Source organism: Homalodisca vitripennis, chromosome 8 (genome assembly GCF_021130785.1).
Source record: "Homalodisca vitripennis isolate AUS2020 chromosome 8, UT_GWSS_2.1, whole genome shotgun sequence".
In the NCBI taxonomy this organism is placed as follows: Eukaryota; Metazoa; Arthropoda; class Insecta; order Hemiptera; family Cicadellidae; genus Homalodisca; species Homalodisca vitripennis.
The window spans coordinates 10,393,886-10,420,837 of record NC_060214.1 but is presented as its reverse complement, the minus strand read 5'-3'; the positions used below and the strand labels follow the sequence as shown (position 1 = coordinate 10,420,837).

The 26,952-nt window shown below is 34.2% G+C and overlaps 1 protein-coding gene across 2 annotated transcripts in view; it reads right to left on the bottom strand.

The window, feature by feature from the left end:
- The window catches only part of LOC124367281, a 149,211-nt gene that overhangs the window by 21,111 nt on the left and 101,148 nt on the right, over nucleotides 1–26,952 (bottom strand). The window contains exon 3 of one of the 2 annotated variants that reach the window (XM_046823988.1): nucleotides 25,239–26,490. The exons of the other annotated variant lie outside the window; for it this stretch is intronic. Coding sequence (XP_046679944.1) covers nucleotides 26,246–26,490 — 245 coding nt within the window. The 3' untranslated portion in view covers nucleotides 25,239–26,245. Of the gene's footprint in view, nucleotides 1–25,238; nucleotides 26,491–26,952 lie in introns of those variants that run through there. 2 annotated transcript variants of the gene reach the window in all.

The following is a 26,952-nucleotide window of genomic DNA, read 5'->3' as shown; positions in this document are numbered from 1 at the left end:
AGGCTAATTATATCTGACGAGATAAAATATATTAATATATTTTATGATCCATCCGCCTGAAAAGACTCAGCAAAAATTTATAGGGTTCGGATTCCCATAAAATGCGTATTAAGGCCTTCATTACAATTTAATTACTCAAATAATTATTATTGAAATATTAAAACTTGCTAAGAAACTGTCCACCTTAACCAGTCTCAAACTATAGCGACACCTTTATGTCCTTGGGTTCGGTGCCTTATGTAAGGAATTGGTACAGGTACATCTTATATCACAATTCACCAGTGTACCAGTGTGTGTTTGCCAGTGTTTAGTGTTAAGGCATAAACACTGCTTATTGGCGGAAAAGGAAACCATTTCAAAAAAGCATAAGATACACTTCAGCCTTGGATTTATAAATGCTACAATACAGGCTGCTTTGCCCACAAACCTTGCCTTAGACCAGGAAAGAGAAGACAGTTTCGTCACGAACCAGAAAAAGTATAAAGGGTTTAAAATACCTATTAAAATACTTTTTTGGACTTTTTGAAGGATACAAGTGTTCCCCCCATTTCATCAAAAGAGGTAGAGGGGGGTCACTTTAAATTTTTAATTTGCAACCCCTATCTAATGACCTGTGGTTTGAAAGGTAAACTCAAAAGAAGCACAATGACATGAACATAACATCTCTACGACGATCGTTGCAAAAGTTTGGACTCACAACTCCTTACATCTAAGAATGTAAATTAAGTGCGATATTCCTGGTTATATCCCAGACGGATCTAGATATCAATGTACAACTTTTACCAGACTTATTAAATTACTTGTTTTGGAATTTTTTATTATAACCAAAATTTAACCCCTCTTTTCTAAGGGGCAAATTTAATATTGCTACTCTTATCTTGTGACATGTAATTTTAAAGGTCTATTCAATGGAGATACAATGGCATGAACAAAACATATCTACGCCGATCCTAGCAAAAGTTATGGTCAAAAATAATCCCTTACATTGTAATGCTATCACATTGGCATGGTTGGTTCATACAGATTATTATTTTATGCCTTATTCTTTTGACATTTCACAAGATAGGGGTTGCAATTTGAAAATTTAAAGTGATCCCTCTCTACCACCATTGAAATAGGGAGGGGGGTAAAATATTTTTATTCTTTATTTATTTTATTTGGATAATTAATCATTAATTAGAACGGTTTTAAAATGTGCTTAAGGTCTAAGATATTTCACTGTCTTGAAATGAATGAACGAAAATTGGTCAGCCCGATTTTATAATTATAATTTATTATTACTGTTAGTAAAATAAATGCCTGTATTAGAATTCTAAGTTACACGTACGCACACATTTTTACAATTATCCTACTATTGTACATGCAATCTCCCAAGATGGAAGAATTGTGATCAGTCCGCTAGCAAGCCTGAAGTGTTGTATGAAGATATACTGTTTAACAATCAAGCATGTCCGCATAGATAAATTTCTGTATCGTACACGTAGGTAACGAATAACGAGACTTTATAAGGCGTCTATCGCGGTCATCCCGTTAATTTTCCGGACGTTGGTAGTCTATTACCCCTCTATAGGTCTAAATCCCTCATTTCACTTGGTTTCAAAACGATCTTCGCTCTGCTTCTTAAGTGACAAGAAATTCAGTATGGGCAAAAATGGGGGTAGGGCTGCCTCCTGTCGAGATCCATGAGGAGAGATAGCAGGCAATATCCCGGTCATGTTTCCTTGGAAAAAGAAGAGGGTAGGTCTGATCCAGCATGTTCCAGTTAAAGCGGGCAGGGAACCCATCCATACTCCCTTAAGGAACAACATTAAGGAAGCCCTATCCACTCCGTCATCCTCCACAGTCCGTTTAGGTCTTGGATTAGTGAGAGAACTAATTCAGTAATAAATCAGCAAAAACTTCACACTTTTTATGATGAATTTCGTCATTCGTTGTAAATTCATTCATAATGCCACGACAAGGAATTCATTGATAATAAGACAAGGAATGTACCTGCTCTATTGTGACAAGCCGTGTACATTCCCGACTGAAAGGGAAGCGGGTATCACCGGTAAACCGATTGGGAGCACTTTACCTCCGGCAGTGAGAGTTATAAGTGATGGGGGTGAGCAGTGGAGGGTGCAAGGTGGTGGGGGGACGGAAATTGAGTTTCTCAGCCAGTTTCAGATACAACTGCACCCCGAGGCACTCCAGCGGAAACATTTCCTGCGTAACTAACGTCTGTAGATCACTTGAGCAAGCTTCGTGTGCCCTGCTCTAATCGTGCTTCGAATTGTAAAAGTGAATCTGATCAGTAAGTGTCAACAAATTGTTATTTTCAAAATGTAGTGATCCTTCGAGATCGCACGTAGTCGAATTGCTGATATTACTAACTTATAATGTTAGGTACTGAAGCCGATAATATCGTTTTTCTTTTCAAAATATTTATATTAGTAACTTATAAAAGGTCTCTTTTTCCTTTGTAGCCTCATTTGTATGTACAAACAATGGTCTTCCTCTGTGTTAAATTTGCAAAAGGTAATATGTAAAATGATTATTTATATTTTGGAGTTTTTATCTATATCTCTGGAAGACTAATAGAAAATAAATAAAAGCAAAAAAGAAGAATACTATGGCATGTATATCCATAAATTGATTCGCTTTTTTGACCTATCAAGTCTTTTTACCTAAGAAATCTGAACTTTTACGTCAGTTTTGGGAACAATCATAAATATAAACTGTTAATGTATTTCAAATATACTCAATTAAGCGAGTATAAAATTAGCAACAAATCTAAATATTCGGGTTAAACAATTGGGAAATCCAAATTTACGATTAAATCAAACGCTATGAAAGTAAAACAAATATTCAATTAACTTATAAGGCAAATGTATGTAACAAACTCGCCATATACCTGCAAAATTATAGAATACACAAATAATAATTATTACACTTTATATAGAGTGACTAAAAATACACACGTTCGTTATAGTTTTCTCTCTATATTTCTTGTAGAATATACTTGAAAACTGATACTAAAATTTATTTTTCAATATCTTTTCAATTTTTTTGTTTATTATGAATTGAAAAAATTATCTGTAATATTATTCCTTTCACTTATTGGTATTTTATTTAGTTCTCTGGTATTCTATTAATTGTGCTTTACTATAATCATTTATTTAATTGATTTCCTTATTTATAGATTCAAATCCCTTATATGCACGTTAAAGGCTTTATGCGTTATAATCAGTCTTTTTTATGTGTTTTTTGCCCTAAAACCTTTTCCTAACTTATATTTTAATAACTCATGATCAAAACATTTTGGAAATGTACTAATATTACTTAACATATTTTTAAATCCTTCACTTTCGTATTGTCAAGTGGATATTACATCTCACTCAGTTGCTCAGATATCATCAATTCCTGATAATCCCTTTTTATTTTTCTCTTATTAATCTTTTATTTCCGGTGGTTGAATTTCTTTTCCCTTAATTTGTTTACTTATTTAGGCAATCCTTTTAAAATAGTTATCGCGTTTTCACTTGAATATATATGAAGTTTAGTTTTAATTTATGTATTTTATTTTGAGTTTAAACGATATTACATGTAACTAAAAATGTATTTTTAGTTTTCTTTAGATCCGATACCATGGATTTATTTCGTCTTTAATTTATTTTTAAATAATTTATCTATTGGATAGAAAACGACTTATCTTTCACTGTTATAAACGTGGTAGTATTTTCAAAAGTATACAGAAAATTCTGTTTAAACTTCTCTTAAGAAAATAAAAATGGTTTAGTTCGAAATAATTATAACTAAATTAAATATTATATAAAGAACAAGAAAATAAAAAGTGAACTAAATTATCACATTGAATAATATGCTTGAATAATTGCAATCAAAAAACAAGAAATAAACTATTACATTCGATTTTTGAACATTAAGTATGTTTTTTTTAAATTGTATTGTTACTCTATATTTTATATTTACATCAGATTTGATTTTTATGATAAATTTTACATATTTTATGATGTTGCATTAGATTTGTAGTGGAAAAAAAATGAATATTACACCAGATATCTTGAATATAAAAAGAAACCATTACCTCATTTAAATCAAAATCTTTAATTTTAATTGAAAAAACCCAAAAGGTTTAAAAAAAATTTTAAATCGAATATTTAATAAAATTTGTTTTAATAAGTTGAATTTAAAAAAGAGTTCAACGGGGTTAGAGAAATGAGAAAAATAGCATAAGCTGTCAAATGCCTTAGAAAATAAACATTTAGAATTTTATAATATGAGAAATTAAACTAAATTAGGACCAACGATCATTCATGTTTATGATATATAATTCGTCTAATACATTGTAAAATACTTTATATTATTTAAAGATTAAAAAATTAAATTTTAAAGAATCCACTCAGTGGTTACTAGAAAAGTACTAACTAAACATTGCAAATTGGCCGTTTCTTTCACATATGTGTTTAAATAACCAAACTAACATATCATCGGAAGACCAAATACCTGTCAAATGACTTATATTTACTCATTAAATTTGTATAAGTTGCAATAGCCTAATTTAATTTCAATAAACATTGAATCACAAAAAGTACCTACTTGCTCCGCCGGGACTCGAACCCGGATCTCTCAGTTGCCAGGTGAATGTGCTACAATTGCACCACAGAGCCCTCACTTTTTTACATATTAGTATATTAGAAACACTTTTAATGATGGTGCACGTCACCCCATGGGATTTGGGTGAGCGTTAGCAAACATCTATAAATTGGTCTTGAGGTAACCATGGTGCAAAGAGAAATAGCAGAATTTAATTTGTAAAAAAAACTGAGTTATGTTGAAATTTGGTGTCAAAGATTGTTTTCAGTGTACCCTCTCTACCTCACCGAACCTTTCATTATTCAGACACAGCTGTGAAACCTAACTCAATACAAATGTGAATGTACCGTGTGGCTAGAAATTTGGATAAAGATCATCTGCAGGCTTTAAATCTTGAGTGAAACAATTTGTATAAGGACAAAAATGAGATTTATCGTAGTAGCCTATATGTATGTCCAATCATTGAATTTGGCTGAGCGTCATTGAAGCACTTATGATAGGCTGACACAGTTCCTTTTATGTCTGCCGAAGGTATGTAAAACTTTATGGTATTTATTTACATTAGCGTGACCATGGAAAATGGACTTTTGTCATGGGTTGGGCATTTATAGTCAAGTATTATTATTGTACCATAGTTCTAATTTATTTATGCTGAATCGCGGTAGGAAGTAGGCTCTTGTTAACTAGACGCGGTGCGTGGACATAGTTTGTTCAGTTAGACCGGTCAATCAGCTGATCGAGCTACGGTGATACGTTCCGACCCGGCTCGCGGCAGAGAGAGGGGGGTCAGTCGAGTCTTGGAGTTTCCACGAGAAGGTGTACCGGTCGAAGCTGAAGTTTTTTTTCTCTAACCCTATAGTTGGGATTTAGAGTAATTATTTATCGCGTGTAAATTCAATTTCAAGTATTTAAATTTCTTTAGTGCGTTTTAGTTTCCGATCTGCCTCCGTAATCTTCAAAGTAGTAAGTACCGTACCAGCGTATAGTTAATATCTTTTATTTTTATAATACTGTAATTAAAATTTCTAAAGTTTCCCATCTTTCAGAGTCTGAAAATTTAATTCAATTTTTTGAAGTATTGTGAATTAAATTTTGGTGATAAAGTAAATATCAAGTTTTGTGTTATATTAATTTTGAGTATTTTGAGAAGAGAACTTTTATTTTGTTTTGTTAATTTAAACCATTTTTTGGAGAAGTATACATTTTTAGTTTAATTTTAATTTTAATACCTTTTGATCAGACTCTTAATTAGATTTGTTCGATTGAGTGACATTTTGAAGAAAATTGAATCAAAAGTTTGTAAACTTTGTTAACTTTTGGTGAACTTAAATTTCGGAATAAATCAAGTATTTCCGAAAAGTTGTTTTAATTTATAAAGTATTAGCTCCATATAAATTTAGTATATGTGCTATAATAACGGTACATAATTTGCGCGAATCTGCTATTTCTTTTTGAGCATAAACTTGTACAACAGGTTATTTACAGGAAAGAACTTGTAAACTGGTATAAACTTGTATAATTCATGAAAGTGTGTGTAACCTGTATAAGACTTGTGTAAGACTTGTATAAATTTGAAAAGTGTGTATAAACCTGCATAATTTTGTGTATTGTGTAAGACTTGGGACTTAGAATAATAGTGTGAGTTTAGAATATTTGATTTATTTTAAGAAAATTATTTTAAAATAAAATGGAGCTAGCGCATGTGGATCTGTTGCTCAAAAAGGAATTAATATTTTGAAATAAATTTTAGGGGCGGAAATGCTTCTGAAAGCGACACCGTCCAGAATCTTAGAAAAATGTTGAGGTCCCTTTTGAAATTAAATATCAGGGCCAACGCTGGTAGTCTGAAGGGGCGTATAGAACCTAGCATTGCTTTAAAGGAAATAAAAGTTGATTTGGAGGCATTATCTGTCAAGATAGGAAACTTGTCCGAGGAAAAGTCGACAGGCGAGTATTTGAGACTGGTGTGTAGGCACAAACATCTCACTGTGAGAGTTGATGTGTTATGTGAGTTGTATAAGTGGGAAGGAGCGTCTGAAACCTTAATTTCAAAACTTAAGGATGGTTTGATTGAAATTAAGGCAAAATTAGAAAAACTTGGTGTAAGCGAGGAGGAAATTGTTAATTTTGAAACTAGTCTTCTAAATACAAGCCTGGAGGAGGAGGAAGTCGAAGAGATGAGCAAGCCCGTGTCTCAAACGATAGATGAGGATATTATAGGTTTGAGTCTTCCCCAGGGGAAACATGCAGAAGGGAATTTTGCAAAATTGCCAAATCCCCTAGAGCGGTTTTTAAAAATGTTTAAACCCACAGACGGACTAAATGTTTCAGAATTGTTGAATTATATCGAAATAATGTTAAAAAATTAAGGGTGAAACTAGCTTAAGTGATAGTGAGATCATAAATATGAGTGTAGGTTATGCCACTGGTCCACTTTACAATAAAATGCTTCATTTAAGGTAAATGCTAGTATTTTTAGTGAAGTACACAAAGGAATATTAGATTATTTTGTTCCATTTGGTCATAGAGAAGCCTTGAAGAGGGACTTAGTAACTAGATCACAAAAACCTGACGAAAAACTGAGCAGTTATATTTTAAACGTAAAACAAAATGCAAAATTGCTATTGTTTGATTATTCTGAGACCGAACTAACGGAATTGATAAAATTAGGTATCTCATCTCAAGTAAGAGCCAGACTGGTATTTTGTACAAATCCGAAAAATTTTGCCGACCTTGACAATTTATGTATATATGAGCAGAACGTAGCCTATGAAGAAGTGAAGGTGTGCGAGGAACGTAAAGTTTGTAAATCGGACCTTGTTCTGAAAAGTAATGTAAACTCAACTGCAAACTCGTATGTAAACAATCCCATGATGGTAAAGAAAGCAATAATAAAATGTTTTATTTGTAATAAACCGGGACATATCGCTAGGGATTGTTTTAAAAATATTCAGAGAGCACAGATACCTAGATTTGAAAAATCTGCGGTCTCAAAAAACTTATAAATAGGGGAGAATTCCAAGAAGGTAGTGCGAGAGTGGAATCTCCCCGGTCACGTCCCACTGAAATTAAAAATTATTATAATTATGGAAGAGGTCGAGAAAAAATGAGGGCAAGGGGTAAGAATAATGTGAGAAATTCCTGTATGAATGTAAAAAGGGCCGGACGGAGCCAAGGTTCAATGACCCTGCCCGTTGTAAAAGTGTTTGTTGGTAAGGGTACATACCATAATGTATTATTGGACACGGGAAGCGGAGTGAACCTGATAAGCGAAAGCATTTACGACTCATTATTAAAGAAAGGACTGGCCAGTATTCTTGAACATACTGACATTAAATGTTTGTCGGCAGATAACAATGAATTATCGATCCTGGGTAAATGTATTGTAAAAATAAAGATAGAATGTTTCTCTTGGAAAGTTCAGTTTTTAGTTTCGAAAAATTTGTCTTGGCCAATAATTCTGGGTTCAAATTTTATAAAAGAAACTGGCATGGTGGTGGATTTAAAACAGGATATGTGTTGGTTTAAGTTTAAACCAGAAATTACAATCGAGTTATTTCAGAATAGTACAATCCTTATAAATAATGTGAACCAGAGTATTGTGGTAGGGTGCAATAAAGCAAAGGAGGGTATTTTAAAAATTATTAACGAATTCCCTCAAGTTTTTACTGAAAAAATAGGGCAAGCTATTGACTTCGAAATTGACCTAGAAGTCAGCGACCCCGAGCCAGTGAGATTGAAGCCGTATCCGCTATCCCCCCCAAGCTGCAAGAATTAAGAAAAATTTTAGATGAACTGTTGGCACAGAACATAATTAGACCCAGTGTGTCAAATTATGCTAGCCCCGCATTTTTAGTAACCAAACCGGGAAGTGATAAATCTAGAATGGTGATTAATTACTCAAAATTAAATAGTAAGTTGAAGAGAGTGGAACATCCAATTGGAGACGTATACGAATCATACCACTACCTACAAGGATGTACTTATTTTTCAAACTTGGATTTGAGTAATTCGTTTTACCAATTAAAACTTACAGAAAAAAGCAAACATTTAACCGGTTTTGTTACGCCGTTTGAATCATATGAATTCAATCGTGTACCATATGGGTTACACTTGGGAAGCGGAACAATGAGCCGCTTATTAAATAAAGTGTTGCAAGGTGTAAAGTTTCAGTATGCTTTAAATTATGTAGATGACATAATAATATTTAGTAAAAGTTTACCAGAGCATATAGAACATGTCAGAGATGTTGTGGAGAGGCTGGCCAAACATGGACTTACGGTTAACCCGAATAAGGTGAGCTTTGCATGTAAAGAGATCAAGTTTTTAGGTCACCTAATCTCTAAGGACCAGATAAGAGTCGACCCGGATAGAACTTCTGCCATTAGAGATGCGAGAGAGCCAAAGGACGCAAAAGGCGTAAGTAGATTTATCGGAGCAGTGAGCTATTTTGCAAAAGTTCATCCCAAACTATGCAGACACAGCATGTTTAAATGAATTGAGAAAAAAGAATAGGAAATTTGAGTGGACTCAGGAGTGCCAGGAGAGCTTCAACAGCTTAAAGGAAAGTGTAAGTACACCACCGGTGTTAATAATACCAGATTATAATAAGCCATTTATCCTATGTACGGATGCGAGTGACAAGGCAGCAGGAAGTTGTTTAATGCAGGAAATAGAAGGTGAGAATAAACCAGTGGCTTATTATTCAAAAAAATTTAATGAATCCGAACAAAGAAACTTGACTGTGTACCAAAAGGAAGCACTTGCAGTGGTATGCGCGATAAACAAATTTCGTAGTTACCTAGAAGTAAGGCCTTTTACACTAATAACGGACAATAGTGCAATAGCGTGGGTACTAGGCAATTTTAGGAAATTAGGAAAATTAGGTAGGTGGGCAGCTACAATTTTGAGCCTACCATTTAAAATTAAACATGTAAAATCAAAAGACAATGCGGTGGCAGACTATTTATCTAGACTATTTGAATGTAGAGATAAAATGCAAAGTGTGGAGGAAATTGAAGAATACCAGTACGGTATACAAAATGATAGTGTAACGGACAATAAGCATAAGAGTAGCAATTAAGGAAGAAAATGTAAATAATGTATTTGTAAATAGCGTAGGTAATTTTCCACTAGCTTATACGGACTTTAAGGTTCACCAAACCCAGGACAATATAATACGAAAAATATATAATAGTATAAAAGGTTGGGGTACTAACTCTGAAAAATATTTCTTGTGTAAGGGAGTTGTGATGTATAGAAGTAAGCCTACTAGTAAGCCAAAGATATGTCTACCAGAACATTTAGTAGACATGGTGTTTAAGTATTATCATGAGTCGGAAATCGGGGGCCACTATGGAATATTAAAAACTACCAGAAAGATATGCGATTTATTTTACCATGCGGATCTTGCCGGGCTGATAAAAGACAAGGTAAAAATGTGCGAAGCTTGTGCGTTAGCGAAAACCGGTAAGGTTTATCATGGCAAACTGATTTCTGGTGTATCAGATAGGCCCATGGACAAATTGTACATAGAAATTCTTGGCCCTTTAACCAGGTCTAGTAGTAGAAATAATAATATCCTGATTGTACTTGACGACCATTCAAAAATGGTATTTTTAAGCGCGATAGAAGACGCGAAAAGTAAATCAATAATAAAGGTATTAGAAAGTGAAATTTTTTAAAAATTTTGCATATTGCAAAAATATAGTGTCGGACAATGCACAGTGTATTAGAAGTGTCGAACTAAAGAACTATTTATTTGTAACTCCATTTGTACCACAGGGAAACAAAAGTGAACGTCAGTTGAGGACAGTAAAACAGATGTTAAAAATTTACTTTAATTCGGATCAAACTAAGTGGGACACCAAATTAACCGAATTACAATTAGCAATAAATTGTGTGACCTCGGAAGCTACTAAAAATTCACCATACGAAATTATGTTCGGAAATAGGCCTAACCTGGAATTGACCAATAGATGGAACATTAATGATTTTTTTGGACTGTGATGTGTCAAAGCCAGATAATTTGGATAGGTTTCAAAGAACTGTGTTAAACTTAAAAAAGTCCATTTCGGCTAACAGGAAGAGGGCAGGCTATAGTGATAAGGAATGTGAACACCCATTCAAAGTTGGGAGCCTTGTATACGTGAAGACACACTGGCTGAGTAATAAAAGCGGAGAAATTTCAGGCAAAAAATGGCAAACCGGTTTTGTGGACCCTACAGGATTATATATAAATTAACAGAAGTGACCTTTATAGTTCAGGATATCAAGGATGAAAGATCAGTGAAGAAAGTGCATGTTTCACAATTAAAGTTAAAGTACTAAAAGTGAAAGTTGAGAACTCAACAAACATTAGCCCGGGGCAAAGGTCAGTATGTTTTATTTTCAGGACAATTATATTGTCGAAAAGGAATTGAAGATGGGTCTAAAACAATAAAATTGGCAATATAATTTATTTCTAAATTAACTTCAAGAATTGATTATATATTTGTGTATTAATTTGGCCCAAAACACAAAACAATTTAAGTATGAGAGTCCAGTAGTTTATTATAATAATACAAATAAATATTGGAATATAAAAGGGTGATGTGACGACGTTTTTATTTCAGCAAATTGTATGGCTAAGATGAGAAGTCATAATATAAAATGCCAGTGTAAGTGTGTGATAGGAGTGTTGTAGTAAACCATGTAATTTTCAGGGACAATGAATGGCATTAATGGTGTATGAAATTAATACACAGAGGTATTGTGATATATCATGAGATATATTTCTTCCCTGTTCCTTCAAATGTCGAAGGACAGGGTAATTTTGGTAATTTTGTGGTGTTGTTGTCCCCTGTTCCTTCCAATAGAGAAGGACAGGGTAATATTTTTGGTATACAATGAGTTGTATTGATAGTGATATTTCTTCCCTGTTCCTTCAAATGTAGAAGGACAGGGTAATATTGTTTTTTTTTATCACTATTTGAGGTTTATTGTGTGTAAACAATTGATTATTGTGCCATTGTAATCCCTGTAAATGGAGTGTATTGTAATTAACAACATATGGTAATGGTTTACATTCGTGACACTGGCGCAGGCGTACGATTAAGAACACCGTGAAAGACTGACAGCCATACAATTATACGGAGGGAAATTATTGTAAAAAGGAATGTCCTCCAAGAGCTCAATGCCTCGCGGGCTGAAAATTGTTGTTAGATCGGAGGAGCAGGTAGCAGTGCTATTAGTAAACAGAGCCAGCCAACCACAAGATCTACACGAGCTCCTCACGCCTGGAATTTAATGGGGTGATCAGCCGAGGCGGAGAGAAAGAGTGGGGACAGAGCCGAGCAGAGCCGAGCAGTACCGATAAATCCCGAAAATTCCTGACAAACTCTTTACATGCGGCTGATAGCGACCTCAGTTCGGAACGGTTCTGATTTCTATTATCTTACGAATTAATGAGTCGTTTTATATCCGAATTAATGAGTCGTTTTATATCCGAACATATCTGCAAAACATAGAAATTATATCGAATTAATTATATTAATATAGAACTTTCTTTATAACTCCAAAGACACTTTACACGAAACATATCTGCAAAACATAGAAATTATATCGAATTAATTATATTAATATTGAACTTTCTTTATAACTCCAAAGACACTTTACAAAATGTGAGATGGTGCACAACGAATAAAATGTCATAATCTTTTTGTGCTATTGGAATATATTCAAATTAATAGGGCAAAAGCAACATATTATAATGTGGAGTCCTTAATTGGCAGTAAATAAATTAATAATTACACTACAAAATCTGTAATAAGAGTTATGTAATAGCTGTAATAAACTAAGGGTATTAAAAAAGATTAAAAAAGAAACTTGTGTGTGTGTGTGTGTGTGTGTGTGTGTGTGTGTGTGTGTGTGTGTGTGTGTGTGTGTGTGTGTGTGTGTGTGTGTAGTACACACACCACACCACTGCTACTGTCCGATGAGACGTTCTGAAAATTACTGAGCTATTATAATTTTGGAGGGAAGACCAGTCCAATTTGGGATGAAACGGAAGTGGCTGGATAGTTGATAAGTCAAGCCAGCGTTTCTACGCCAGGTGCAGGGTTGCAGTGTTGGTTGACTCATATCTCCTTTCTGTGGCATGTCCTTTGATATCTTATCGTATTTTCTTTTGAGAACTTTAGTATTTGAAAACACTTTGTTAAGTATTCATATTTTAGTAACCTCAAATTATTACGATCAAATTTTAACTTATAGCAATAGCAATATATTTCTCTGTCTGTTTTATAGCTACGCCACTGAATGTAAACGAGGTTACTTTGTTACATTAGACTTTCTTACGTCTTTTTGGGTCTTTCGATACTCCGTTGTATTGGTTTTATTTGTATGTAGACAAGAGTAATTGCCTGCCATTAATTACGTTGTAAAATCAAGGTTTAATGAAATAAATTTAATTGCGCTGAGTCCTGCAGCATCCAGCTTTAAAAATGTAATATATATATATATATATATGTTGTTGTACCAAATTACTGAAATGTGTTTAATTCAGAGTAGAAGCTAAAAACACAGTGGTACATTTTAAGAGGCTTGTCACATTGATTGCCTGCAATAATTAAATTGTGCTGCATCCTGCAACATCCAGCTTTGAAAATGTAATTTAAATATATGTATGCTGTACTAAACTACGGAAAGGGGTTTGAAAATACAGTGATACATTTTAATAGGTTTGCCAGGTGCTGAACTAAATTAAATTCAGATGAGTATAGAGCGAGAACGCGCGGACTGCCCATTCCACTATTCTAATACACGGGCTATCTGTAGTTGGCAGGAGGGGCCCCTCCATCCCCACTCTTTCTCTCCGCCTCGGCTGATCACCCCATTAAATTCCAGGCGTGAGGAGCTCGTCAAGATCTACGAGGCCGCCGCACTGCACCGACCGCCAGGTCATTGGGGGAGCTGTGCATCGACTCCACATCAACCACATCCCTCGGCAATGGCGATGGCGATGGCTACCTCCGGATTGATACTGGACGTCGGGCTATCCTACCACACCACCCCTCGGACTACGCATCACGGCCTCCACGTAGTGATAAGTACCAAAATTGTTATTTAAAAGTGTGCATGTGGAGGGATATTATTGTACTTAATCCGGGATGAGTGTTTTAAAGGTTTAGGTTCCTACCGTGATTTCAGCTTCGGGCTAGGGAAAGATATGTACCATAGTTCTAATTTATTTATGCTGAATCGCGGTAGGAAGTAGGCTCTTGTTAACTAGACGCGGTGCGTGGACATTGTTTGTTCAGTTAGACCGGTCAATCAGCTGATCGAGCTACGGTGATACGTTCCGACCCGGCTCGCGGCGGCAGAGAGAGGGGGTCAGTCGAGTCTTGGAGTTTCCACGAGAAGGTGTACCGGTCGAAGCTGAAGTTTTTTTTCTCTAACCCTATAGTTGGGATTTAGAGTAATTATTTATCGCGTGTAAATTCAATTTCAAGTATTTAAATTTCTTTAGTGCGTTTTAGTTTCCGATCTGCCTCCGTAATCTTCAAAGTAGTAAGTCCCGTACCAGCGTATAGTTAATATCTTTTATTTTTATAATACTGTAATTCAATTTTTTGAAGTATTGTGAATTAAATTTTGGTGATAAAGTAAATATCAAGTTTTGTGTTATATTAATTTTGAGTATTTTGAGAAGAGAACTTTTATTTTGTTTTGTTAATTTAAACCATTTTTGGAGAAGTATACATTTTTGGTTTAATTTTAATTTTAATACCTTTTGATCAGACTCTTAATTAGATTTGTTCGATTGAGTGACATTTTGAAGAAAATTGAATCAAAAGTTTGTAAACTTTGTTAACTTTTGGTGAACTTAAATTTCGGAATAAATCAAGTATTTCCGAAAAGTTGTTTTAATTTATAAAGTATTAGCTCCATATAAATTTAGTATATGTGCTATAATAACGGTACATTATCACAGGTGCATATGAACTGGGGGGAAAGTATATTATTGTATTATATTGATGCCTTTCGGACATTATTGCGTTAAGGAGGGGCATCACGTGATCTCGGATTCGACTTTTGCAAGCTCGAGTTAATTTTCTTTCTAAAAGAGCAAGCAGTGCGCAGCGGGCAGGCATCGTTCACAGGATTAACATATGCTCGTCTTTACGAATTGCTTCCACGTGAGATACCGAACATCCAACACAAAGGTGTGCCATTACTACTACTGAACTAGGAGGTTAAGAATAGACGTGGAGGAACAACAGTAGTTCAAAATGGCGTCCCTTCTTTATTTGAGAAGGGTCGGAGTAATACCAAACTGTCAAATATGGATAGTGTTGCCAGAGGTACGATAATTATCGTAAAGGTACGATAATTTCATTGATTTTATGCGCCGGTAAGATACACGATGGGTAGTTATTATCGTATTTTATATGAAAGTACGATAAGTTCACGTTGTTGGTATGATAATCAGTTTTTAAAATCTGGCTATACTGAGTTTGAGCAGACGCGGAGTTATAGGAAACTTGTCAAAAACGGAGTATTCAGAGGATTTAAAAAAATCGTAGCTCCTTTGATTTTCGTTGCCGACGAATTTTTTCTTCAATATTGTTTTCACGAAAAAAAAATGAACATACCTTTCCATGGTAACGTTAATGTAAATTGATACCAACTTTATTGTTTGTATGATGTATATCTAGTTTCAGACCGTAGGATATCTCGAGAATGAAGTGAGCTGTAGGTTTGAAAGTTTGCATGCAACCTTAGTGATGCCTGTTGAGCGATACATGATGCCACGTACTCTTCCTACCTTTATAAACAAGTTGTATAGTTGAAAATACGTTTTTGAAATCAACAAAATCCAGCAGTACTATACATTAAACAAACGTATTTGTATTTTACTAACACTGGCATTAAGAATACAGTTTTATTTAGTCCACAAGTATTAATGGACTAAGATTTACAATACATCAATATTTGTTTATTGATGTATTGTATTCGTTAATATTCTTGTAGATATCATTATATATTTATCATTAATGGAATGTTATTATTAAGTATCTCATGATAAAATTTAAAAACAATTATGGGACAACGAGAATCTTCCTTACCTAAATTATACTATATTATGTAGTTTAGGTGTCTCTATGTCGAAACTATGTACGTATTTGTTTTTTTGGATATTTTCAGACGATCATGACTCCAAATTCCAGGAGTCAAGTCTGTAAGAGCCTCAGATTTCAGATTCTGCACTAGGAGGAAGGTGAACTGGAGCTAAACTTATCGCTCACATTAGAATCACACCTTCTCGCTATAGCTGCGTTATGTGCACATTGAAGTTGTATTACGTGCATCTCTTGCGAGAATTCTAGAACAGGTGTTACTGGCAACATGACAATTTGATAGTACTGAGGAAATATTATTATTACTGGTAATATGATATTCCAACGGTAAAGGTCATACGCCTACGTCTTTTCCAGTCAACATCACAGGTAATGGTAATGAGAGGTTTCACGACAACACTTCAGTAATATTTCTGGTATTGTGATCTCTTGTTCCAACGGTAAATGTAAATTACTATTAACACGACTTTTCCAGTCAACATCACAGGTAATGGTAATGAGAGGTTTCACGACAACACTTCAGTAATATTTCTGGTATTGTGATCTCTTGTTCCAACGGTAAAGGTAAATTACTGTTAATACGACTTTTACAGTTAACATCAAAGGTAAATGGTAATGCGAGGTTTCACAACACTTCAGTAATATTACTGGTATTGTGATCTCTTTTTCCAACGGTAAATGTAAATTACTATTAACACGACTTTTACAGTCAACATCACAGGTAATGGTAATGCGTGGTTTCACGTCATCACTTCAGTAATATTACTGGTAATGTGATCTTTTGTTCCAGCGGTAAAGGTAAATTACTGTTAATACGACTTTCCCAGTCAAAATCAAAGGTAATGGTAATGCGAGGTTTCACGACAACACTTCAGTAATATTACTGGTAATGTGATCTCTTGTTCCTGCGGTAAAGGTAAATTACTGTTAATACGACTTTCCCAGTCAAAATCGAAGGTAATGGTAATGCGAGGTTTCACGACAACACTTCAGTAATATTACTGGTAATGTGATCTCTTGTTCCAACGGTAAAGGTAAATTACTGTTAATACGACTTTTCCAGTCAACATCAAAGGTAATGGTAATGCGAGGTTTCACGACAACACTTCAGTAATATTACTGGTAATGTGATCTCTTGTTCCAGCGGTAAAGGTAAATTACTGTTAATACGACTTTTCCAGTCAACATCAAAGGTAATGGTTAATGCGAGGTTTCACGTCATCACTTCAGTAATATTACTGGTAATGTGATCTCTTGTTCCAACAGTAAAGGTAAATTACTGTTAATACGACTTTTCCAGTCAACATCAAAGGTAATGGTAATGCGAGGTTTTACGACAACACTTCAGTAATATTACTGGTAATGTGATCTCTTGTTCCAACGGTAAAGGTAAATTACTGTTAATACGACTTTTCCAGTCAACATCAAAGGTAATGGTAATGCGAGGTTTCACGACAACACTTCAGTAATATTACTGGTAATGTGATCTCTTGTTCCAACAGTAAAGGTAAATTACTGTTAATACGACATTTCCAGTCAACATCAAAGGTAATGGTAATGCTTGGTTCACGACAACACTTCAGTAATATTACTGGTAATGTGATCTCTTGTTCCAACGGTAAAGGTAAATTACTGTTAATACGACTTTTACAGTCAACATCAAAGGTAATGGTAATGCGAGGTTTCACGACAACACTTCAGTAATATTACTAGTAATGTGATCTCTTGTTCCAACGGTTAAGGTAAATTACTGTTAATACGACTTTTCCAGTCAACATCAAACGTAATGGTAATGCTTGGTTCACGACAACACTTCAGTAATATTACTGGTATAGTGATCTCTTGTTCCAACAGTAAAGGTAAATTACTGTTAATACGACTTTTCCAGTCAACATCAAAGGTAATGGTAATGCGAGGTTTCACGACAACACTTCAGTAATATTACTGGTAATGTGATCTCTTGTTCCAACGGTAAAGGTAAATTACTGTTAATACGACTTTTCCAGTCAACATCAAAGGTAATGGTAATGCGAGGTTTCACGACAACACTTCAGTAATATTACTGTTAATGTGATCTCTTATTCCAACGGTAAAGGTAAATTACTTTAATGCGACTTTCCCAGTCAAAATCAAAGGTAATGGTAATGCGAGGTTTCACGACAACACTTCAGTAATATTACTGGTAATGTGACATCTACTACCGCCATTACTTACGTTTACAACTGCTGGCGGTCGACTGGTACTAAAACTACAATTCCAGATAAAACAGGCGGAGCGAGTGTTACGTTTTACGGCTGTAGTTTATAGCGTCGTTCCGTTAATTTTCCCGCCGAAATACTCTTAGCTTTAACCATACCCCCCAGCGTGGCATCTAAATTACTGATACGTTATTCAATTAACTACTACTTGTTGTAAATTGTGTATTGTAATCTTTGTATGTTAATAATATATTATAATATAAATATATATCCAAATGTGGCCGAATATGAAGGTCATATACAGTATTTTTTACGTTTATAATTATTTAAACAGTCACTAACTTCAACATACTGAAGGACATGATATAAAATCAACAGTATTATACATGTTTCAACATTGTTTTTCAATAAAATGTATGAAAGTCAGTATTGTGGTTTCGATAACACGCCTAAATAGATCATGCCTAAGTATTGCAGTATTAATACTAAGCAGTATTAAGTATCACAGCACAGTTTCTTAACAATTATTATTATTTTTTCTTACAATTTATATATCTTAGTCAATCATCCGTTTACCTTTTTTACGTTTCTATTTGGAAAGTTTATTGGTAAGACTTAATTTAGAACAATTATGCCTGTGTAAATTTAAATTTAAAAAAAATGTTGTGTATGTTAATACTCGACACTAAATAAACTTAGGAGTGTCTTAGGAGTATAAACTGATCAACATGGAATTTGATCAACCTAAGAAATCCACAAACAGATCGATAATATGCCTTCCATAATCTTGATTTCCTTTTTTTACTTATTTGTGGACGACTTCCGGCACAGAACCAGTGAACTAACTATGTATAATAATCTATCAGATATAGTTCCATAGTGGTCCTGCGAAAATAAAGAAAGAAAGGTGTTACATTACACAAGTATATTAAAAGTAGTTAGCTCAACGTGCTCAAGTAGTGGAAGACCGGAGGCAGCTAAAGAATGAGTTAGTTATTCTCGCTCGGTAACATAAATATAAATTTAGATGCGAGATGTTTTAGTTTTTCCTGTTTGACGCATATTGTTTTCAAACCTGCATATAATTCGTTGCCTAGGTTTTTATTCTAAATAAATTTTAACCCTTTGAATGCCAACGTCCGATTTTACCGGATGTCAAATGTTGGCCGAAAAGTGCCAAATTCGGGAAAAAAAATAACTAAAATCGAAAACTTTGTATTTTTAAACTGATATTTTATTAAATTGTTCGTGAAGAACTGTTCTTTTAAAAAAATGTTATAGTACACTTCCGATCAACTGACTTTAACGAAAATCAATCTAGAACTCACATATAATATATTTTTGGTTGACATGGCTACCGGAAACAACTTAACCATAGTTTCTTCAAAGTTGTATAAGTCACTCATTGTTGAAAATAATTATATAGGGTTTTTAAAAAATGATAGGCAATTAAATCCTTTTCCAGTGATATGGACAAATCAAAGGATATGAATTTTTGGTAATGATAATTTAGTTAAAAATTAAATTTAAATATTTTTTGGAATTTTTTTAGGCAAATCCAGTTTTTTGGTATTCCTACATTTATATTTATGGTAATTTTGTTATTTTATGTTAATTAGGCAGAGCTTTCAGATAAAAATAACAAAATTGTATAACTTATTAAATAATCTAACCGTGAAGTTTTTACTGAAACTTTGCAAAATGCCTTCAAATGTGCGGGCACTTTTCAGTACACTCACTCAATAAATATTTGGAACTCTAAAGGTTAAAAGTGTAAAAGTTGATGTAATTAATACCTGCTTTGACTGTCTTATGTACAAGATATATTACTTGCCGAATATATTATTAATTCGTTCTACTATTCATTCAGCTTTCGCGTATATTTTTGATACATATATTTTATTTAGATGCTACTGGAATCTCATTTGTACAAATAGGAAAGCGAGTGTGTGGGCGATGTGGATGTTCCAGATACGAAGATCCTACTGATCTCATTGCATTAAGTTTAAACACTGGCTTGAGGGAATTTTTGGTTTTAAATTTTAGGTTATGTTGGTAATACTGTATTTGCCCTTTACCTTCTGTGTAATTGCCTAGCTTCAGTTGACAGCTGTCACTAACACTGTTGACCAGTATTAGTATATTACACATTTTACACTAATACTTTATATTGTGTGAAACATTTGCAGTAAAAGAGGTCCATGCTCTATTTGAATAATTCCTAAAGAAGTTAACTCACCTTTTCAACTTAAGTCTCTGTTCAACACCCGATCAACGTAGTAGCCTATTTAACCCTATTAAAACTCAACTCCGATTTCAACTTTTCACCTAATTTAGCTTATCTCTGAATATTACTGGAAGGTGGACGCATGTTCTCAGACAGGTACTTTCACATCTATCTTTATATATATTTATTGTGTTCGTGTGTATGTGATTGAACTCCTCCTAAACGACTGGACCGATTTCGAAGAATTTTGTGTGTGTTTTAAATGGAATTCGAGAATGGTTTAGATTCATAATTTGGTCCACTGGAAAATGTTTTTAATTTTTAAGTTTTTAATTTGTAAGTAGTTGTTGATATTGGAGGGTTTTACATTGGATCCGGCAGACTGCGCTACGGCACATTATACAAAGTGAACTGATACTTAACAGCTGTTAATACTTTCAGCTGAAGTTCGTCAAAGAGGCAGAAACATTTAATATTTAGAAAATTATTATTGTAAAGTGCTTGATCAGTAGTGTAATGCAGATTGCATAGAAGAAGCTATTGCCTAATTTTCAGTTAAGATTTTACCAATGGTCAATAAACTATATAATGCAATGAAAATAATATTAAACGCTGTTATACGAGTAAAACACCTCATTGCACAAAGCCGTGAGTGTTTGCACATAAGGTAATCGAATTTGGTTAGATCGAAGGTAAATGAAAAGAACCGAGAAGTACGCTTTATGATCAAAATTGGTTTTCTTTGATACATTTTCTTGATCGGACCACAAGGCAAACTCCACAATAATACTAGAAATTTCAGACAGTAAACTAATTTTAACATACCGAATTTGATTCTTTAAAACCTAATTAGTTTATCGAGGTTCATCTCTATAGATTAATATTGTACTAGAATAACTTATCAAAGCATAAACCACGAAAGATAGAGGCAGGAAATATGGTACATACCTTCATAATGCGCCCAAGAGGCTCACGACTATCAATTATCTCAGGAATGTTTAGAATATGATAGAAAAATAACACGTGAATATAGTATACTGGTTTTCAAAAGGAAATTGCGTTCGAAGCCGCGGGCAACTGCTAGTGTCTATATAAAAACCACTTGTACTAAACAACTGTATCGTTACCACTCTGAGAACCCTGAGGTTTTATTGGTTAAGTGTTAATGGCACATAGTAACACGTTGTTGGATTCTGCGAGGTCCCAAAACGTGAAATGAGATGAAAGTCCGCTATCCTTCACTACCCAACCTTTTCCAGGCTGTAGTGTGATATTAAAATTTGGAGTCTACAGTCTGTGAGGAGAAAAACAAATCGTTAAATTGAAATGCTTGCCAATAATCATAATTTACTTGTTCAGAGGTTGGGTGCCTGTATTCTCCAGTACGGTAACGATGATAATTCGGTACAGTTATAGCATACCTGGTGTGGTGCTGCCGGAAGGGTATAGCGGTAGTATAGATTTCTCACATTGGTCAACATTGAGGTCACGAAGGTTTGGAGGGTCACGCCGTACAGCCAAGACGGACTCTGTAGTACTTTATAATTCTTCTACCTCATTTATATTGAATGTTTACTAAGTATTGAATAAATGTAACACTTCATATACACCCACAGTTGCATATCGAGTTAAAGTGAGCGAAGCTCAGATCTCTCAATTGCCGGGCGAGTAATCTTCCTTTCTACTCTATCACTACAGAGCGTTCACAGATATAGAGGATCTTAAAACGACCCCTTGATAAAAAATTTTAATTGTATACATAAAATTAAATTAAAATACAATGCAGGATGGTCTAACAATTTTAAAATAATAGACATATTGAGATATGCTTAAGTTAACTTTCCCCCCAACTCCTTGTAGACCATCTTCCATTGGATGTAAAGAGCCGCTAACTACCTTAAAAACCTTAAAAAGCTTTAATCCAGTATTCATTTACTAAGATTAACTTTCACAAATTCAGCCAAGACAAGAATATTAAACCATCTAGAACAGGACCTACATTGTAAATGTTTCGAAGTTTAGACAAAACGTAATGTTTTAAAGAGTGAACTCTTTGAGATCGGATTTGTGGTATTTTATTGTACTAATATAGACCTTTAATTTGATGGAATACTCGACCTATGCTCTCATGTAAGATTTTCTTCTGACTCCTATCGGACCACCCCCTTGCCATGAAAAAAAGTTGTAGTTACTTCAAAAAGTAGATGTATAGGTGCAGTAATGATGTACCAAGTTTTATTCCTTTACCTGTAATCGTTCGTGAATTATCAAGCTCCTGCGGGACTTTTTTACAGTCTGTGTATAGTTTTTAAAGTGATTATTTAAATATGTCCTTTGGCACATGAAAGTAGTTTCATTTTAGCCTTTAGTAGCTCGCAAAGACGATCTAACCCAACTGTTGATTGGTCCCAATTCTTGATTAATTGATTGATGTGGTTCTTTGGGCATTGCAGCATGTGACTCGTAAACCGGGTAGGTATGCTACAAGTGATTCAACTTTATACGTCAAACTTTTGCAGTGTAAAAAATCCGTAAGATAAAATATTCCTAAAGTCCTTAACATTCCAACTACATATAAATAATATGGCCATACACATGTGCACAAAAGGTAAATTTTTTTTAAATATTATAATATTCCTTTTGTCTATAATATTTTAGATTTTTACAATAATTGTAACTTCCGAACCAAACATGTTACACTCACAAAATAAATCGCAACATTGTCTTAATATATGTGATATCCAACTGAGTATACTATCTACCAATTACGTAATAATCTGAATAAAGGTAAATGTTTTCGTAACTTTTGACTTCAATGGTTTAAAATGAAATCATTATATTAGAATAACCATGTAAAGATCCAATACCAGTACGTGTTATAGAGAGCCCGGTGTGTCATAAAGTGTCGAACTTGGTGGAAACTTGAACTTTGCTACACAAGGACTGTGTCAAGTTTTGTAAACAACGCTTTACTAACAAAGCTCTCCTATATCAGCTATATCTCGTTCATCCCAAACTTGTTCAGTATAAATTATAGGTTAACACATAGGCCATTAATGATGAAGGCCAAGTTTTACTATCCTAAGCCAAATAATTAGGCTGGTGAATCAGTTATGTAATTTACTACTGTCCAATCGGCGGGTATAGCCTACTTGTGGCTGATTTATAAAGTGATGAAACCTTAAACTGGATGAAGCAAAATTACAGTAGATGCATTGACCGTCAGTTTGACCTATGCTAAGCATTTGGAATTTTACCGGCTCATTCTTGGATTTAGACAGTACGTCATAGAAAAGAACCACTTTCCATGTGACACAAACCAATGGAGCTGAAACTGTTTAATATCACTTGGGTTTTACTTAAACTATTGAATCATTACACACGGATTCAAGGTGGTTCCATCAATAATATTAATTAATCAACGCCTTTCCATTATTTCATTTCATTTATTTATTTCCACGGCAATCGCCACTTTTACAATACCATTACATAGTAAAATAACATAACAATATAGAATAAGAGTGCAACAAGCGAATACAACAACTGATACAATTGGATAACAATAACTTGATAACGACTAAATCAATAGATAATAATAATTCAATAACAACAACAGGTAACCATTTGACAATATAACAAGAAAAGTTTGGAGATTTAAGATGCACAGAGAGTCAAGCAAAACAGGGTTGATTAAACAAGATCAACAAGAACAGGTACATGAAATAATCAATAAACTATAAAATACAACAACAATATCGAACAATTTAAATGCAAAGACTATAATATATAACAAAGTACTACTAAAAAAAGGCGAGTAAAAACAGAAAAAAAGGTATAGTTGAAACAGAATTATAGAGTGCCATATACTAATTTGATGATTTCTTCTCGAAATCTAGCAGGGCTGGTGGCGAAGAAGTCAACAAGATGTCCCATCTCATTTCCGCTGCGTAGAAGTCGAGGTATCGTACTCTGTTGTTGGTAGGTCGTTGAATAGTACAGTCTTGCAAAGGTGTCTCGCAGTCTCGTATGCCCAGGAACATGGAAGTAGATTTTGTTGAGTAGTTGCCTATTTTTATTATAGTTGCCTATATAATTATAACCTAATTTTCATCAGAGTTGGTCATCGTAGTTCGACTAAGGCTGGTGAAGGATTAGTTGTCTCTTTTGTCACACACAACAACCAGATTAGAAGAAGCTCCAAGATGAAACGGATATATAATAGTCTTAATGTGAATTTTTCTCATTTCGCTCCTTACTCTGTGTCGCATCAAAGAGTAATTACATCATTTCTCTATGTGTGTTTATAGTAATTCAGAGTTGATAAACCATATATGTGGTTCATATTTGGGTGTAGCATTGTTGCATGGGAGGGTACCTAGCAGACAATGATATCAATTGATCAATGTGCCAGGCAATGCCTAAGTAGAACAGTTATACATGAACCTTCTCGTAGCGGCAAATATTTCCCGATCAAGGACGATTATCCTCTATTTATAATTGAGTCAGTAAGCTACATTTATTCTGACATTTCTAAGAAGTAATTCCTCGTCTGCCACTGGTAATTATAATATTCATAATATTATGAATATTATAAAATTCATATATAAAATACTTAAGCACCTCCAGAAACCGCTCCCGACTACGAATACCTCTGATACGATCCAGGAGATTCTAGTCGACTAGAATCTCTAATCATCTCTAATCGATAAGATTCCAGAGTCGACTAGCAGAGATTGTGAATGATTTACTATTAAGTAGAAGATCTACGAACAGGAATAGACAACAAAGAGGCTCCACGTCGAGTATTCCAATTATTGCTTGTTTCAGAATAATAAAAGAAAAGATGAGGAGAAGAAAGTAAAAACATTTGGTGGCAGGGAATTAATGAGGGGAAGTGAAATAATGGTGATATCAAGAGTGGGAGGAGTAGAAATCAAACTCAATAAAAGTGAGAGTAACGGCAAAATTATAGAGGAAAACAGTAGGAGGTATAGTGAGGAGGGAAAATATAAAAGAAATTAATAGAGGCTGAATCAAGGAAGTGCCTCAAAAAGTCATTTAGTAAGAGGATCAAGAGGAATGTACCATTAGACACAACAAAATTAGAAATTGAGCTTTATTCTTTATTACAATACCAAAATTCAAAACATCCAATATATGTTATAGTATGACCAACAATATCGTAAAGGAACAATTCAAATTTCCGAACCAATTGACGCATGTTTAATTAATTACAATGGTAATTTTAAAAATAGTAAAAATATCATGGTGCCTACTGTTTTTTCGAAACCATAGACGTAAATAATATTATTTTCTTAAAGCTTTACCATCAACGTAGAATATAACAGGATTTTTAAATAAGGAACTTACATATTCCCACTTTAAAATACACATTTTAAATTTTAATCTAGGTTTTCGAAGTCATTTAAATAAAAATAAAAAAAATAAAAATATAAACTCATTTTTATAAATATATCCTTCTACCTTGCTACCCACGTTGTACAAATCGAAGTCTTTGGATGGAGATGGAAGCTAATAAATAAGCCTTTCAACACATAGTGATCTACTTTATGTATAAAATCTATTAAAATATGGCAGGGTAAAAAAATATAACTGTGGACCCTTATAACAGGCCGTGGTTAAGATATACCTAGATCTATACGAAAAGATGTTTCAGGTCCAGCAATATTATTGCAGTATTAATATATTGTTATACTGTCTCGCACGTTCGCCTGAATTTACTTAAAACCATACGATACTTGTTTTTATTCAGTACGATATGTGGATTCAAAAATTAAAGTATTTCATGAATAAATTAATCAGTCAGTTTGTGTATTATTTTACAGTCTACATTTGGGTAACTCATCGCTTGATGAATGATTGCTATGATTTCTATACCGAGCAAAAATTAAATTTAATGATGCAAGTTTCACGAACTTGCGTCATTATTAATTAGTAAAGGGATACATTTTACATCACCATAATAACGTAAAAAATTATGGTAATAAGTTAAATTAGTAGTGCAATGGTCTGTTTGTGTGTATTACCGAAGGAAAAAAATGTCTGTTTCAGAACACTGTTGAGAGTTGACAAGTTCCAGAACTTTCTCAGTAGCGGCCAGCTTGTAAGGCGAGGTGGACACCGGTGGCTGTCAGTAGAGCAACCGAGGACGGCAGAACCGAGGCCGCAGAGTCCTTGTTGCAACCGCTCGCCTTACAGCAGGACACGCAGAAGAACTCGTCCTTAGAGGTGTCGCAGTTGCTGAAGATGCCGAGGCCGCGGCTGATCATCTCGTCCTCGAACTGGCAAGGACCGAGGCCGCACTCCCTCTTCAGTTGGTAACCCGACGTCGCTGGAAAGTAACAGGCCAAAATACAGGTGAGTCAGATTGTTTGAATTATTATTGATTTCTCAATCACAGTGCTATAAAATGGAATAACAACGGATATTTTATGTTCTAAAACCTTTATATTATACGTAAGAAAGAGTTCCAAAAAAACCAGATTTTCGACTAATAATTATAAAAAATACCCAATTTACATTTGCCTCTTATTTACAGGATTCATGTTGGTGCAAACCGATTGGGTTGAGTTCAAGCCAATCACTATTTTGTTTGTTCTTACCTCGTCACGATTCAAACATACCTGTGTTTGTGCATTTCTAGTGTTGTCAGTTTTGTTAAGAGAAATATTTCCCCACGTATCTCAAAAATGCCTGAATTGATGTAAAATCAATTTAAGGAATCCAATAATCTCTGACTATTTCTTATTTCACTGCCACTGGATACATGTTTCAGGATGTACCGCGATGGGAG